Source organism: Crocodylus siamensis, chromosome 6 (assembly GCF_052110815.1).
Source record: "Crocodylus siamensis isolate JL-2025a chromosome 6, ASM5211081v1, whole genome shotgun sequence".
Lineage (NCBI taxonomy): Eukaryota > Metazoa > Chordata > Crocodylia > Crocodylidae > Crocodylus > Crocodylus siamensis.
Window position 1 is genome coordinate 30,915,709 of NC_143400.1, and position 18,095 is coordinate 30,933,803.

The window sequence follows — 18,095 nt, forward strand, 5'->3', positions numbered from 1 at the left end:
TGGAAGTTGGTTCCAGATCCTAGCCGCCCTGACCGTGAAGTCGCGCCTCCTGATGTGATCCAAGAGAATGCGACTCATCCTGATCTCTGTCTCATACACATCAGGAGTTCCTCAGGGTATTGCTGATAACACTGATTGCTAATCCAAGAACAGATCAACCCCCTCATGGCCTGTGCTGTTGTGCTCTGTCCCCATGCCACTGCTGCACGGTTCTCGCTGAAAGGCAATGTTCCCTGTTGCACTGGCTGAAGTTTGATTCAGCTGCCTCCTCTCATTCACACATTCTCCTCCATTCATTGTTCCATTATGCAAAACAGAGAGAAGGAGGTGGTGATGACACCTAAGGGAGATGACAGATGTTTGGAAATACGTACGCTTTTTTTAATACCCAGCAGACACAAATATCACAGTGCCTTGGTACGGCGCTTTCTCATTTCTACATTCAACTGGCACCAGAAGGCAGAATCTGTGCATGCTCCTGACCATCCTGACTTATTCACTGAAACACACGCCTCATATATAGGGCGACCATACTAATTTGAGGAAGGGAAGTGGGTGTGTGCTGGGGGGTGCCAGCACACATACACAAACACCCCCCCAACCCAGTGATTCCCAGGAGCGGGGACAGGAAGGATGGCACGGGACACATGCACACACACACGCACAGCCCAAACCCCACAGCTCCTAGGTCTGGGGCTCGGCAGGACAGTATGGTGGGTACCACGCCCCTGCCCTAAACATTGCCCCCCACCCACCCACACATGCACAGCTCCAACCCCACAGCTCCCAGGAGGAGGGCTAGGCAGGACAGTGGGGTGTGTGCACACACATACCCTTGACCCCACAGCTCCTAGAAGTGGGGCTGGGCAGGACAGCATGGTGCGCGCACACACACACACACACACACACACACACACACAGAGCCCCGACCCCACAGCTTCCTGCATGCACCCCTCCCCTGACTCTATTGCACAAGTGACTCCGTTCACAGCATGGCAGTGTCTGGACCAGGAAGCAGCCCACTGACTGGGCTCCCTGGAGAAAACTGAATCAAAAGCTCTGGATTGGAACAAAGCTGCTCACACGTGCCCAGCTCCCAAGTCAGGAGCCAGCCATGCAGGCAGGTTCCCACCGATCTGGGACTTCTGCTTCAATCTTCTCCAGTGGCCAAGACACTGAGACAGCCTCTGAAATCCAGAACTGTCCCGGCAAAACTGGGACATATATGGTGCCTATACTCGAGCAGGGATGCTGCTCCAATAAGCTTCTTCCCCTCTGCTGGTCCTGAATGGTTTGAAATCTAAGCAAACAAGCAGGAGTGATTGTTGCCTCCTGAGTTGGGGTGGAGGTGCAAAATTTGTGGGCAGGCCCGAGGGCAGGCCAAAAGCCCCATATCCACTCCTATACTTCTGTGCCACAGCTTAGTGCCCAACACACCGCCAGCCCACGCGGCAAAAAAACTGCCCCGTCCCAAGGGGTGCCAAGGTGGGGACCAATCTCAGGGGGAGCACATACCTGCACCCCCCACACCCTACCCACCCCTACCAGTTGTCTGTGCAAACAAGATAAAATGCTGGAAGAGGAGTGGCTGGTCATTACTCTATCTTTGTACAGCACCAGGTACACAGAGTACTCAATCTCCACTGGGACCTCTGGATGCAACTGTAACACAATTAAGCTGTTGTTTCTGTGACTAAATGACAAATCAGCATTGCAGCTCCATTGTGTTCAGTGATGTGCAGATGAAGCACCTTTCCTTAAGGAGTTTGTAAGACCAAAAAAAAGACAAAGGGCAGATGAAAAGAACAGAATAGGCAAATCAAGTGACAATGTTAGCATCTCTTTAAGCAGAATGATTTTTGTACACTATTCTCAGCCATGTCTTTTATAAAATATTGCTTGCTTAGTGACCTGACTTAGACCTATCTTATATTTTCGATGCACTCATTTTTCCAGTTAATAGGTTATCTGCCCATTGACTAGTGTTTTAAGGAAAACGCAAGGTTAAAATATGCAGAATTCCCCTCCTGCATCAAAATACCCCTGAAAGAATCCACTCTCAGCACCCACTGGGATAGTAACTCCCTATCCATCTTTGTATGTGCTCTCCACATCTTCTAGGTTCACTTGGTTCAATTCCATTTACAAAACTCCCAACACACAGGAGTTTGTGCATGGGGACTTCTACACAACAACAGTCCTGGACATAAAACTTTGAACACTGCCTCAAAAAGGATGTGTTCTTTGCCCTGCTTGTTGAAACTCTTCCATAAGAATTACAACAGAGGAACTGAGTTGTAGGTCGGGGTAGGCAGACTGGCTGTAGCAAGCAGACTTCCCACATCGTTGCAAATACAACCAACTGGACAGGAGTTTCATCTTGTACAAAAACCCTCTGATCTCTTCTAATAGGGTGTCAAAACCACATTCACCAATACATGTCTGTGAGATGCACGAGAAAGTCTGGCCCCGGGATCCAATGAAACAGCTAGGTTGCTACATTTCTGGTCCTACTTATTAAGGAAAGAGCTTTCCTGCTCCTTCCAACTAAGAATCTAGGCTGGATATATTTCAAGAAAATTGTTTTACCTATCTACTCCCACAGAAAATACATAGCTATTATGGCACTGAGTGACTTTGTTTGTGGTTCTGCCTTCTATTACGCTGCATTTTATAATGCCAACTGGCCTTGAGATGAGTAACATTGGAAACACGTTACGTAGCACTAAAATTTACTTCAGTGGATGAGCAATGGCTCACGAGGTGTAAGGAAAATCATCCTCTGCCGAGTAAACCAATCGACCCTTTCCATACATACTTGCAAAAGGCAGCTCAGCTCTAACAGTTGCTCTCCAAGACTACTGCCAATCAGCACGATAACTTATACATACAATGCTCCAACAGAAACCGCATTTCACTTAACAGAGGTGAGAAATCCTTTGAGTTATTTCTACCTCTAGGATAGCAGTGACCTCCTACCTTCCTATATATGTCTATCTTCTAGACTGGCAGCTCTTCAGGGCACTGGCTGTCTTTATTTCTGCATTTTGTGGGCCACTGAGCACAGTGTCAGCGGTGAGTAATAAAATAATTGAACTGCTTGATCTTAAGCCAATGCTGCACTTTGCATTTCCACAGAATCTTCACTCAGGGCACAGCAAGAGCTTTAGAGACTAAGTGATTAATCCTCACAGTATCCCTGGGAGGCTGGCAGTGTCGCTAGCCACGTGTCATTGATGGAAGAATGAATGCACAGCGGAAAGGGGAAGTGCTCCAGCCCAAACTTACATGGCAAGTCAATGGCAGAGAAGAGAGCAGAACCATGTGCCCTTCTATACTCTCCTGCTCTACCTAGACCATAGACCCTGTATAATAAGGTGGCACATGACCTACCTTCAGAGTTACCTCTAGCAAGTAATAACAGGGAAGCCACTGAACGAATCACTGATTTGGTTCAAGGTGAACAAGCACCTAAACAATTATGTGGCCGCCTACCTTGGTTGGCCATGTTTCGAGAATCGACTGTCTTGCAAGACTTTTGCACATACTGGCAACTGGAACCCTGAAATGCTTCTGTGTGCCAGAGAAGCAGCTTTCAAAAAAGCAGTATGTGTTTTAAAAATTCACCCGCAATTTGGTCACCCATAAAAGCCAGTCGAGAAAAGCTTTTTTTAAGGAATAGCATGGAGAAGAAAAAGATTATATGACACTGGAGGCCCTTTTCGATGTTCTTACCTTGGCTAGTGTAAAGGATGGACATTGGATACAGACCACAGCAAAATGAACTTCCTGCTTGTACAATAAGCTGGTGCAAGCTTCACAAGCACTTACAGCCTAGTCACTTCTACTTTGAGAGATCATAGATTTCACAGAAAATGAAGGTCAGAAAGGACCTCAGGAGGACAGGAAGGACCGACCCTAACTGGATCATCCCAGCCAAGGTTTTGTCTTGCCAGGTCTTAAAAACCTCCAAGAATGGAGAGTCCACCACCTTTCTGGGTAACCTGTCCCAGTGTTTTACTACCCTCCTTGTGAGAAAGATTTTCCTAATATCTTACCTTAACTTCCCTTGCTGCAATTGAGACCATTGCTCCTTGTTCTGTCATCTTCCACCACTGAGAACAGTCCAGCTCCATCCTCCTTCAGACCCCCATTCAGGTAGTTAAAGGCTGCTCTTAAATCCCCCCATAGTCTTCTCTTCTCCAGACTAAATAAGCCCAGTTCCCTCAGCCTCTCCTCAGAAGGCATGTGCCGCAGCCCCCTCACCATTTTCATTGCCCTCCACTGGATTCTAATTTGTCCACATCCTTTCTATAGCAGGGGGCCCCAACTGGACGCAGTACTCCAGATATGGCCTCACCAGTGCCAAATAGATGGAAAGAATCACTTCCCTCCATCTGCTGCCTATGCTCCTACCAGTGCAGCCCAGTATGCTGTTAGCCTTCTTGGTAACAAGGACACACTGTTGGCTCATCCAGCTTACTGTCCACTGTAACCCTTAGGTTCTTTTCTGCAGAGCTACTGCTTAGCCAGTTGGTCCCCAGCCTACACCCATGCATGGGATAGTTCTGGCCACTTGCCGCCATCCCCTCATCGCACCGACACTGCCGGCAGTGTCTGTAGACAGTCGCCGACCATCGGTCAGAGCTTGCCACCCCACCCCCCTGCCGCTGACACCACTGTGGTCACCTGCGAGAGCTCCCTACTTGCCACCACACCCCCACTGTGCCCCCACCATGCCCCCATCAGTCATGCCCCCAGCTTTGTGTCACGGGCAAGATGATGAGAAACAAAGCAATGAGCAGTCCTTGTACATGGTCTGGTAGAATCACAAAGTCACAGGGTTTAAAAGAACCACAGAGATCATCTACTCCAAACCCCTGATATTCCTAAAGCAGAGCAGACAAATCCTTACTCAGATGCTACAATGTTCCCGGGCAGCTTGTTCCATTGTCCTTCTGTTCTTTTAGTTAGAAAGTTTGTGCCTGGAGTATTCAACCCCACTGGTTGCTTACTATATGAAAAAGAAACTCCAGGAGGTCTCCTCTGACCTGCTCTACCCCTAGAAGAATAATGCAAAAGTTATCTTGAACCAGTCCAAGCCATGTGAACCACAAGGTCTACAATCCACATCACACTCTGGACTCCACCACAAAGGCATCTACCCTGTGCTTCTTATTTCTCAAGTGTGGTACTAAGATGCCAAGGTGCAGGGTACAGGGGAATCTGGGTAGAGAGGGGCCTTATTCTGCAAGATGCTGCTGCTATTCTTGATTTTGCAGTGTGTGTAGGGATCTTTTCTAGCAGAGCAAGCCGCTTATTCACACTAAAATAGTACTTATCACCATAACAGTGCCCCTGGAGCCAAAAGGGTTACTGGTGACACTAAGGTAGGCCTTCCTTTGAACAGGAGTGTCATAAGGCAGCTCTTCATCAGCTTGCAAAAATTAATGTAAAGGGGTTGGTTCCTCCTTATGTAACAGTAAGCCTCAAATTTCATGTCATGTCTGCACACACAGATAAATCACACCTAGCTCTGCAATAAAAAATTTGATTTTTCATATGTTTATTCATGGCCCTGACAGTGGGGGAGGGTGGGGGGGGGGGCAGAGAGAAACAACCAGTGGGATTCAGTACAGTTATTTTGAGGAGGATCTGCTAGCACCACAGATGCTCAAGTATCTTTGGAAAACTTCCTTACCAGGGAGCTGAACCAAATGTGCCTATAAAAAAACAACCCCAAATGGTTTCACACCTGCTGACTCAGAACAGAGGCCTTATCCTCTCACCAGTTGCCCCAGCACAGTGACATGGCCTAAATATTAATCCAGGCCCAGAGCACCATGGTCATCTTGACAAGCTCTAAAACTTTCCTCTAGGAGTAAACGTAAAAATCTCATGTTCATAATGAATCCTCTTAGACTTTTCCATGGGGTAGACAGATTGCATGCAGAATTTATAAAAGTCTGGGTTTATTTTTGATCCTTCGCACAGTGGGTTCGAAAGCACTTGTGCTAAAGGCCTTAATTAACAGGAAGTCTCCCAGCTGAACAACCCCTACCAGCACATTTGTTTTAGGAGCTGAGGATAGCAGCATGATACAAAAAGCATTAGCAGTGGTGGTTGTTTTATTGTGCTAAATTCAAAAACTTCACAAAATACTTTTCTACCACTCTTTTCTCTATCAGGCATATAGCGTTTGATAACCACAGTAAAATATTTTTAGATTTTTTTTTCTTTTGGCTATGATTAACTGCAAAGTTGATCTAGTCTACAGCTTGCTACATGGAATTTATGAGATTTTGCATCTGCTGCCCTCCAAATTGCTATAAATCTGAAATTACCATTATGTAATGTGTCATTTTTATTTCACTTCCTAACTTGGACGAGAACAGTGGAAACACAGTGTCAGCCATAAACAGCACTTAGCAGCCTAAAGAATAACAATACAAGATGTTTGATGAATCTTCTCAGAAGTTTAGGACTCCAAATGATTCCTCTTGGAAAAAATTAAAGTCAGGGAGAAGGCAACACAGTAAATTTCTTAAAGATGACAAAGGAATGATAAACGTTGTAGCAGCATGGAAGAAAATAAAATGCGTATTGCAATTAAAAGTTTTGTTTAAAGGTGACAAGATGGAAGACAATGTGCTTATTATACCAGTTGACATCTCTGTGTCAGACTGCTGAGGAAACCAAGATGTAAAGGGACACAGCACCTGCACGGGCAACCAAAATATCCAGGAAAAAAAAAAAATCAAGGCAGGAAATAAAAGCTGCTGGTTGAAGGATTCACCTGATTTACGACTACTGGGAGTCAGTCAATGCGGGTCTTACCCTTTTGCACTCAGGAGTGCCCAGCAGAAGTGAGCGGTATGAAGCAATTCCCCTGCTGAAGCTACGTGACTAAATATTTAGGCACTATTATGTTATCAAATTTAAAGCAAAATATGCTGAAAACATGCCCTTTTCAGTAAAATCAACACAAAGCAACTAAAAAAGTGAGATGTTTTGTAAATATGGCCTAAAGCATGCCTCTGTGCAATAAAGCAATTAATTTGGATATTCCTTCAGATTTAGCTGCTTTCATAAAACAGTTTAACAAAATACTGAGAGTTCAGAAATACACATATGGAATTTCCTATGAGTAAATGCAGTGAAATGAAGATCCTCAATTGGCAATTTGCATCATTCACTGCAGTATGTGAATAACATATATATAATGGGTAATATTAGAAATACCTGTTCTTCCTGCTTGCCCATTCATTAGAGTTCCTTGAGATTATCCATTCACTTGTAACATGACCAAACAGTCACATGTTACAGATGATATAAAAGTATTTGCATAATGCCTGCAAAGCATGCTGGGAAGATACCAGCTACTGGAATATTATGCTAAGTATATATATCATAGGCAATTATTGCTATGGAAGCAAAGATAATATTGGTTCTCTTACTTAAGCAAATATCTATATTCATTCAAGAGCAAGGACTGTGCAATTTTTAGAAGCAACAAGCCATCAAAACACCTTTGTGAATAAGTTATCAGGAGTGTTTAATTAAGAAAAAAAAAATCAAACAAGACTGGCAGCTGATAAAGACTGAGGAATGGTATTAACTTCTCCATCCAGACTATTAGTATTCCATACATGTGTGCTGCAGCAAGATTGCTCTACAGAGCATCCCAGGTCATTCATCTGAAAGTGAGTTACTTACTGAGAGAGAATTGAATGAGGTTGAACAGCCAGTGATGTGTAAACTGAGCTGTTGCAAAGCCACAGACTGACGTCATACCCAGCAAAGTGGAACAAAGAAAGCTTGATCTGTGCATTCGCAACATCCCAGGCAGAATTCAAAACAGCCGGCACATATTAATTTGCAATATTGATGGGTTGGGTTTTTACCTGTAGCACTACTGAAGGCTACAGGCAGAGAGCTATCTAACTTGCTCCCATTTCTGCAGTATTTGAGCAGATTCCTGAAAGAGCCCTTGGCAGCTTAGAGTTTACTAGTGAAACTCAGCAAATAGCAAGAGGTGACTACCATCACCCTTGCCTGAGGACTGGCTTCAACAGACATAGCCCTGGCTGGGGAAGGGGATATAATGAGAGAAGTTGGCAGTGACGCCGTTCTGCATCTCCCACAAGCAGCCTAGGTTCAGCTTAGGATCAACCTGATCCAGAAGTCCTAGGTTCAGCCCTCACTAACAAGCTGTCTAGGCTCATCATTACAAGTGGTGACCTGCAGGAGGAATCTGAACTGCTGAAGGCCTCTGAAAATCAGGAATGATTTCCACAGCCCTTGTGAGTGCTGCCCATACTAACCCTGTGTGCCTCTTCCCCCTCTCTAGCAGAGAGTCTATGCGTTTGGGTAGGTGGACTACTACTACCAACAAGCCAATGGCCCCCATTCTTTATTGTAGACAGTTGAGGCTCGTGCTTTGACACCTTGAGGTCCCTGGCTCAGTTCTGATCAACAGCCTGATGAAGGGCCTCCTTGCATGTCTGCATGGCTACAAAACAAACAACACAAATGCCACATGTGATTTTAAAGAGCTGGGAACTTCCCAGGACACAGCGTCAGCTAGGGCAGTTCCCAGCTATGGGCTAGGTGCTTTGCCAACACTGGTGCTTATCTAATCAGTTCCTAGCTCATAAAGTACAACTCCCCACAACCTCTGACACAGAGGTTGGCAATGGTCTTGGGCAGAGCGCCAAAAATACCTACAACTTGGACTTGTAAGATGTTGACGTGCCGGGGCAGATGGCAGGGAAGCTGCAAGGAGCCCGATCTTTGTTGTGGTAGCACAGCCCTGTCTCCTTCCCTGCTGTCTGCCCCGCAGCGCACATGCCAAGCAAAGTGCCTTTGCATGTGTGCTGGGGGTTGCCTACCTCTCCTCTAACCTCTCTTTTAAGGCCTGTTGCTGTGAGCAGAGCCAGACAGCCCAAATTTCTTTACTATTCCTTCCATCCAGGAAGAGCACACATCAACTGCAGCTGCTTCCTCAGCCTGATGAAGGGTTTTTAAACCTGAAGTCTTGCTAAGATATATTTCTCCAACTACTCAGTTGGTCTAATAAAAGATAACAGGTTCACTTAAAGAACCTTGTCTGCCTATGTCCTCAGACCAACACGGCTACAACCTACACACCCCACTTAACACACACGTGTCATGAGTTTTGCTTTGAACAGTTTGAGGTGAAGTTTCACAGAAACCCCTGCACCTATCTCGTTGAAACTTGGCAGGCTTCATGGCCTTAGAAGAGACTACCATCCTGGGCACATTTCACCCCAACAGTAAAGGCACACGATAAACTGCAGCGAGCCACAGCTGCCCAACAACATCAGCACTACAAAGTTTCAACTCACCCTTCGGGAAAAAGTTAAGAACTAAGCCCAGTGCTTGGTCCCCTGTGTCTTATATCTCTTGGAGTTTTTAGTAAAAAGGGAAATTTTCCCTCCCATTAAAACTGCTCTACAAAAGGAAGTGAAGCTAGTTGCTCTTTGAACTGTCAGAGCTGAAATAAACTTAACAGCAGAGAGTTTGCTAAGCCAGAGCTGGAATTACATCCCTAAAATAACTTAGTGTTTGAACCCAGAAGGAACCCCACAGCACATCCTGCAGATACTGTCAGGCATTCAACCACAGATAATGAGAAGAGGCTTAGGCACCAGCTCTGAAATTAAAATATATCAGGCAGGCTGTTCCTGCCACACTGGCTTCTCTTCTGATCTGCACATATCAGAGTCCTTCCATGCAAACACATTATGTAGGACTGCAATGCCCAAGAGCATCATATTCCACCACGGGGAACACCAATGGCTTGTCTTAAACTTATGGGGCAGAGGTGGGAGGAAGCCATGTGAAGGTGTGGCTGAAGCAGAGGATGGCAAATACAGAGGAGGAGGAGGATGGGACAAACAAACCTCGAGGCTAGCCTAGCATTTGGACCAAGGGAAAAGGCAACTGGGGAGGAATATGTTTGGCCACCCTTGGCCTCTCCATTTGTTATTGATGAAAGTTTCCTTTAATTAACACCTGGCACTGACTAACACAAACGTTTGCTTCCTTGAATTGCTGTTCGTCAGCATGGTGAACTTAAATGAGCAGGCGTCACACATTCGCTCAGGTGTTCAGCTCCCACTTCTACCCAGCCCACCATATACTGGGGAAGAAATGGTCCATAAACACCTCTAATGCAGCATGAGGGCTCAGTTTTACACCCTGGTTCTTCAAGCATACTGTGGATCAGGGTTTACACATCAAGCATACTGTGGATCAGCTCAAAGCCACTGTGGATCAGGGTTTCCACAGTGACCTGGATATATTTTTGCAGAAAATGGATTCAGCTGCATACTAACAGCTGGCAGTGAAAAGAAAACCGCATTCAATGTATTTAGATCAATGGTCATGAAGGCAAACATTACCTATTCAGCAACAGCAGGTCATCACTTCAGTGCCACCCATAAACATGTAATCATAATGCTTCACTTACCAGAGTCCTTCCATGTCAAACAGGTTTCCTAAAAGATGTTGGTATGAAGGAAATACTACAGACCAGGCCACCCTTTCTTTCCCTTGATCACATTGTCGTAAGACGACTCTGCGCCAATATATAAAAAGCCACAAGTGATATGGAAGGAAGCTCATTCAGTTTCTGGTTTGGATAGATCCTGGGATGCTGACTGACCCACAGCCCATAAGACACCATGTAGGATGAAAGAGGGAGGAAGGCCTTACCATCTTCAGCAGTGTCCGGTTGTCTCTGAGGGATCCAACCGTTCCGATGAAGGAAACGACAAACATGGTGATGCCCAGGAGGAGCAGGATCACAGCTGGAGCCAGGAAGATCCCTTCCAAGGTTTTGTGCTTCTGCCTCTCCACTTCTGCATATATGCCAATGCACAGAATCACCAGACCTATGATCTGCAATGGAAACACAGGGGTCAGGCCAGGGGGCAGCTGGGTTACAATACAGCAGCAATGACACATAAATGGAAAAACAAAGAGAGTAAGGTAATGAATCAGAGACTAACCCTCAGCAGAGTCCAGTTCTGGTTGCCCTCTCGCCATCCTACTACTACAGATGGTTGGAAAAGCGGATTTGCTATTGTAACTACAAAGAACAGGGGTCTAAAATCCCTATTTGCAGCACTTTGGCTCTGATGCGAGTACCAGAGCGAGGGGAATGCATCCAAGTATCTTTGATGATGTATCAAGGCTGAATCCACTGGAAATGAAGTTGATGAAGTTCTCCTGGGCATACCAGCCAGGAAAACAAAAGTACTAGGCTTCCGAACTCAAGTTAAGAATGTTGCATTTCTACAGATCCCTACTTCTCCAGAAAGATGCAAGTTTGAAATCCAAATTTGAATCTGTTTTTTTTGCAAGTGGGGGTGGAGTTAAGGGAATGGATTCAAACATTCGAAGGTTTGAAATCTGAACCCAAAAGTTGCTACTGATGCCCCTTGATAGCTGACACTTACAAAAAAAGAAGCATTTCATGTGTGCAAATGACTTAGGATGTTGGGGGTGAAAACAGGTATGGAAACGCAGCACAGGAGCCTGTGCTATGTTCTACTGTTCCCTCAAGGAGCTGATGCTGTCAGGGCTGGGCTTCTGTTCCCTGGTCTGGGAAAGGTACTTGGAGCAGCAATTCTGCCTTAAAAAGGTATCTTATTGTTTCACAGAAGTGACAAAATATTGTATTTCTCTCTCTCACACACACACACACTTACACACACGCATACAAACACACAGAAAGTGAAAGATGAGCTGGAGGCCTAATGGCAAGGAAATGTAGGGAACCCCAAAGGAGCTCGTCCGTGATCAGGAGTTTTGAAGGCACTTGCTCTACAGCATGCACATTTCAATAACGTACTGCACCTCTCTGAGCACCAAGGCAAATGCATGCAATCTGGCTTTTAAAGTTGCTGCGCACCCCCAACTCCTCCTGGGTTCAATGAGGACAGAACGTGCCCAGTAGCTGCCAGTGCTTCACACTGGGGCTGCCGTGCCCCCTGGGACCACCTGAGCTGGGTGCCTGTGCAAGCACCACTGCCACAGAGGGAAGCACTGCCCCCCGCCCCAGAGCCCAGGGACTGCAGCACGCCCTCCCCTCCCCTTCCCACTGCCGGAGAGGCAGGTAAGTGGACGTGTGCCTGTCACAGGGGTTTAATCGGCTCTAAATTGAAGCAGTATTTTTAAGAACCCACCACTTCAATTTAGGGCCCCTGTTTCATCTCTGCATGCCCTGGAGCAGGGGTTTTCTTACCATGCATGTTTTTAACATAGACCTAGCCCAAAGGGACCTGTTCTTGGTTGGGTTCTCCCAATACGGGCAAACAGCCAGAACTACCACTGCTGCTACTGTGCTGCCATCTTACAGACAGATTTAAGGGTCCACTCAGTTTTTACAGACCCTATATGGCACTTTTCAGTCAGGCAGGACAGTTATCCTTGGCTAAATTCCAAAGTAGGTAAACCTGAATGCCTCAAAGATATTAAGGGTCCTTAACTTATATGCTGAAAAGCCAGAGGGAGCTTTGACTAATCAGCATTTCTGTAATAATTAAGCCCAAAATGTTTTGAGCCAGGAACAAAAGGCTGATGTGATCTCAGGACCAAATGCCTGATGTGAAAGGGCTCGTAACTAAAAATGCAGAATCTTATCCTGACAAAGCAGAGTGAAACAGTTTGTGCTCTCTCAGTCTGGATCCAGCTTTTGCTTTTCAGGGAGCTGTTTGTGCAACTCACTCTGCATGATTCTCTTAAAGGAGACTCAACTAGACTCACTTAGATTTTATCAAAGGTGCTTACTCTAACCTCCTCTGCAGTTATGCCAATCAGTGATAGTTTCATAGATGTTAGGGGCTGGAGGGGACCTTTTAAGATAATTGGGTCCAGCCCCCCTGCACTTGGGCAGGAAAGACTCCTGGGATCAGATGACCCCAGCAAGATGGGCGTCAAGATGCCAGGGAGGATGACTGTACCACCTCTGGGGGGAACCTGTTCCAGACCCTTGGCACTCAGCTTGTAAAGAAGCTTGTACCCTAACCCTAATTCTGTTGGTGACATTGAGCTCACACCAGGGTGAAACCAGTTGACTGACTGCCTTTTCTTTCTCCTACTCCAGATGGGTCACTTCCTTCGTCTGGCCCTGGAATCCAAGTAATAAAATGGAGAAGCAGCAAGGTCTGGGACTCAGGGGACCCAAGTACTCAGTCACTGGCTTGGGAAAGTCATTTCTTCTTGTCTCGTTATCTGTAGGCAGGGGTAACAATATTTGGCTGCTACTGTCAAGTGCTTTCAGATCCAAGGACAAAAAGCATTAGGCAAAACGAGGCACTTTCGAATTAGCACAGCCTTCTCTCCTCACTTTTTCATTGAAACAGCTCTAATTTACAGAAAGAAACAAAAAAGTTCATACAAAACAAGTGTCCTAATAAGGGAAGGTTTAAATCGCCACAGCTAAGAACTGACTCCGGCACTCACCCGGATACAGATTAAGTTGATGGGTGACAATTTTATCTTATCCACTTGCCGACTTCAGATTGAAACTGGCAATTAGCTCTCAAGTGCTTCGCGTTGTCAAAAGCTGGTTTGCTTTACACCTGTCATCTGTGCGGCATTGTCGTTATACAGAAACTGGGCGGAAGGGGGAAATTGATTACTTCTCAGCTAGTTTCAAGCCGACATCTGAAAAGGTTAGCAAGTAAACCAAGGCGTGCACAGCCTCAGCAACTCTTCATGCTTTCACAGGCACTGCTGCAAACACCCCCAGAGCAATTTCTAGACCCTTTACTTTCCTGCTTCAAATACAAAAGGAGAAGGGGAAGGGGGCTGTATTTAAAAAAACCTAGTCATGCAGGGATTATCCCAGTGAGAACTGGCAAGAATGGGTGATGGAAGGGTGGGAGAAAACCCCACACCACCAGACCGGGATTCAATCTGGCTCATGTGGTGCTGAGTGGGAGAGTGTGCCATGCTGATGCCTGGAAAAATCTCCAGGGAAAATGTAGGAGGCAAGAGAGATGAGTTCACAACGATCAGCTTTTCAGAATTTGTCACTGATTTATTAATCAGTTCCTGTCTTTTCGATGCTTCGAGGGCTAAGAAACCGCAGGGATTACCAAACCCGAGAGAGCTCAAAAAAGGCTTGGGCAATGTACAGCATGCTTTCCAACACGCAATCCTCATCAAATACTTCAGTCCTGAACTGGGCAGCAGAACAAGTGCCATATGGCCATTTCTGCTGTTATTCAGGAATATGACACTATATTTTGTTTCAACTGAGGCATTTGCATAAAACTTATACTGACCGCCAACAAAGCGTAAGGTCTGTGCATAAGTGATAAAATCCCTGGCAGCAGTACCATAATCCTATAAGCACTGGACGTCCTTTTTGATAGGCATAACCAAGACAAAGCAGCTAAGTTTCTTTTGCTAAAAGTTCTTTCAGTGATTCTCAGCCTTTGAATAAGAGCAACTCACTTCTGACTGACCGGACTGCTTCTCAGCACCTTTTCAGCTCCTCCCTTGACTTGGTTGAAGAGAACCATAGGTCCCAAAGCCTGTAAACATGGACAACCAGGAGTTAGGCCCCTCTAGGCTCCAAACTCTTGATTTCAGGTACATGCGAGGTCACTGCTCCTATACTGATGTGCAAAGTGCATACTGTGTGCAGCTACCTGCTGGCTTTTTCTTTTTGTTGGTTATATCAAGCTTTCCTGGTTCTGGCAGGAATTCACCAAGTGCCTTACAGTGGTGATCTATCCTGTGCCCTGGGCGCATCAAATCCCAAACCTACTGCTTCGGACTTTGCTACTGCTGTGACTTTTGTTTTGTGCCCTGCACCTTTCTGTCTCTCTGGACCCTGTTTGCTACAGAGAGAGGCAATTATTTTGAGAGGCAGAGCAGAAGCAGAGGCATGCTGTGCTTTCTTCATGTTAATAAAATAGTAGGTTTAAGAGACTCCAGGGAAGCGTTCCACTCCACACTGATTTTTTTCCCACTAAGATTTTAATAAGGGCCCTTATCAGAGGCAAGTAAAAATAATGGTTAAGAGGCTAGGTGTTATCACAGATCAGAACCACCCTCCAGGATAAGAAATAAGGAAACAAAGCTCCCTTGTATGGGGAAATCTGAGGACTAGTGTTCATTATTTGAATCACAGCAGCATCAATGGGGTTGGGGCGCTCATTTTGCCAGCTGTGGAGCAAACATAGCAGTGTAGGTTGGTGAAGCTGAGGAAGCTGGCAATGGTGTGAGTAGTGTGTGGCATTTGTGCTGGTGAGATGCTTAAGCAGCATACTGAGTCACATTCATCGTCCATCTAGCCTTGTATCTCCTCTCCAACAGCAGCAGTAGTAGGCACTTTGGAGAGAGAGTGTGCATGCATATGAACAGGGCATATCTAATCCCCCCCACATCATAACCCTTTGTGGCATCCACCCTTACTGGTTTAGGAATATCCCTGACCAGTCTGTTCGTAAGATGTGAATTCCTCTCCTTAAAAGGCTGTGTGCCAAGACAACTAGCCCATTTCAGTCCAAATACACTTTGTGACTCCAGAGGCTGCTAGTGAGTCTGCCCTGAAATAGGATTACTTCCCAGAGATAAGTAACAGTGGCGTCAGGCCTTCAGAGACCTTCACTAACCAAACCTTCTGACCCACAGGATTTTCTCACCTGCACTCTCAGCTACACCAGATCTTCTATAGAAAACCCCCAGCCCAGTACCTAGACTCCCTATGGGACGCATGAGAACTAAGCAATTCAGATTCTGTTAAACCCAAATGCTCCAGGAAGAGAAATGGACATTTTCCCTCTCTGCCAGAGAATACGTCTGCCTTGTGCCCCCTTGCAACTAGGTGTAGTTCTAGTGGACGTGGTTTGCATGTCAACTCTGCTGACAAGAGGAGGAGGTCCTGTGGTTCAGGCAAAGGAGCTGGTACTCAGGACATTCAGTTATTGGTTCTGTGATTCCCATGTGATTTCAGGCAAATTACTTAATCTCTAGGTCTTGGTTCCCCTTTGCCTTACAATCAGGATGATCTCTCTGTCCTGAGCTGTCTATATAGACCACGGACTCTCTGAGGCAAGGTCTCATACATACATTGTTAAGTACTTTAGGTCTTTGATCCCATTTCTGGTCTGTAGGTGCTACTATAGAAAGACTACTACTTCATTGGGTGCTTTTGTAACCCTTGGGAAAATGAGAGAGGGATTTCTTTATTTTATTCAGAGAAAGCTGCCTGATACCAATCACCATAGCATCAATTATGTAATATGGAAGGGCAAGTTCTTACAGCAGAAGTGAAAAATATTGGGGGCTGGCTCTGGATAGCAAGTATTACTGTGATATGATTTCACTTTCCTGACCTATTTACATGGTTTCACTGTTTCTGTGTCCTAACTATTTTGCCCAAGTACTCCAGGTTTCTCATACTAATTTATGGTGACATTTCAATCCTTAACTTTCATGTTCAATCCTTGCTCTTTTTTGGAGATATTATTTTTTGCTTGTAGTCTGAAACTATTTCTGGAGCATAATAAATGGCTGGCTGTGTCCATCAATCATTCTACTTTCAGACTCTGCTTTTTCATTTAGAATGGAAATTAAATCCACTGAAAAGTAAGGCTTGTACTTGCAGTATTTTATAGGCACTGTAACTATTTAAAATGAAGTAGGCAGAAACATTTCTGATAAGTTCTTCTTAATGATCCTTTTATCTTTGGGTTCTAATTTTAGGCATCAAAACTGGGCATTGGGACCTTTGTTGGTTTAATGTTTATATCTTCCCTTGTGTCTGAGAAAAATGTATCTGGACCTGCACAGGCTAAGTGGGGGAAAAATAATCAGGGAATATTGACCATAATCAGCTTCTCTATTGTTTTTGTGTCACTGAAGCTGGCTAGCCCTGAACAGTTATTGGTTTTAATTAATGAATATGTGACACGAGTTAAAAACAGCTCAATAGCAACTGTGTGGGGAACTGGTTCAATTTAAAACCCCCAAGGGCTAGGGACAGAAGTTATATATAAACCAGTTGAAGTGATCAGAAACTGGTGTAAACCTGTAACAGAACAAAAGTTCAGTGCACACAAACCAGTTTTAAAATGGCTGAAACTGGTTTAAGATAAACCTTGTTGAATGCAGTACCAGACTTAACCCACTGAGGTCAAACTGGTTTATGGAACTTCTGCCCCAGACCCCTTCTGGGTTTAAGTTAAATCAGAGTCCCCCAGCAGCCCTGGGCTGGACTGTGCTCTCTGCTCCAGACAGCAGAGCTGGCCCCACCCCTCTGCTCTCTCACCTGAGCAGGAGTGGGGGGGTGGCTAGACACCAGCCCAGCATGGCCCCCTGAGGTGAAGGGGGCAGAGAGGGACTGTATTCCTTCATCCCTCCCCTCCGCCCCGGGGGCCCCAGTTGGGGTCTGCCTGGCTATGTGCAAATGGCAGAGGTGGGCTGGCAGACCCCCAGGTGCGAGTGGCAGAAGACGGGAAGACCCTTGCTGAAGTCCCCAAGTGGAAGAAGGGAATACCCTCCCTCCCTGCCCCCTTTGCCTCAGGGGGCCATGCTGACTGGTGTCTGGCCATGCCCCTGCCCCTGGAGCAGTGAGGGCCGAGCGACCCTGGCAGAGGCTGTTGTGCTTCAGCCAGGCAGACTGTGGCTCAGGTCCCCTGAGGGGAGGGGGGAATAAACCCCCCCCCCCGGCCCTTTCACCTCAGGGGACCATGTCAGGCTGGCATCCGGCTGCGGGCCAGGGTCTGGCCACGCTCATTCCCCGTCCCCCCAGAAAAGCCTGGCAAGAGCTGCTTCCCCACTCCCCCTCCAGGCACACCACAGCTGGGGTCCCTGCTCACCTACCCCTCACCCAACCACTGCCGAAGGGGAGGGAGGGCTCACTCTAGCGCCCTCCAGCTTCTGGCCTGAGCCACTGCAAGCATGCGGCTGCATTTCCAAAATCAAAAGTGAATGTCTCTTCACTTGCTTGCTGGTTCAGTCTATGCAGGTTAGACTAACCTGCAAAGGTTCAATCGATTCACACTCAGGCTTTTTGAATGTCTGTACTAAAGCGTGCAGCATCTGTG

The 18,095-nt window shown here is 46.1% G+C and overlaps 1 protein-coding gene across 1 annotated transcript in view; it reads right to left on the reverse strand.

The window, feature by feature from the left end:
• Positions 1-18,095, reverse strand: part of LOC149862152 (tetraspanin-15-like) — a 196,014-nt gene that overhangs the window by 152,066 nt on the left and 25,853 nt on the right. The window contains exon 3 of the mRNA XM_090052857.1: positions 10,741-10,926. Within this exon, the coding sequence (XP_089908983.1) occupies positions 10,741-10,926 (186 nt within the window). The remainder of the gene's footprint in view (positions 1-10,740; positions 10,927-18,095) is intronic.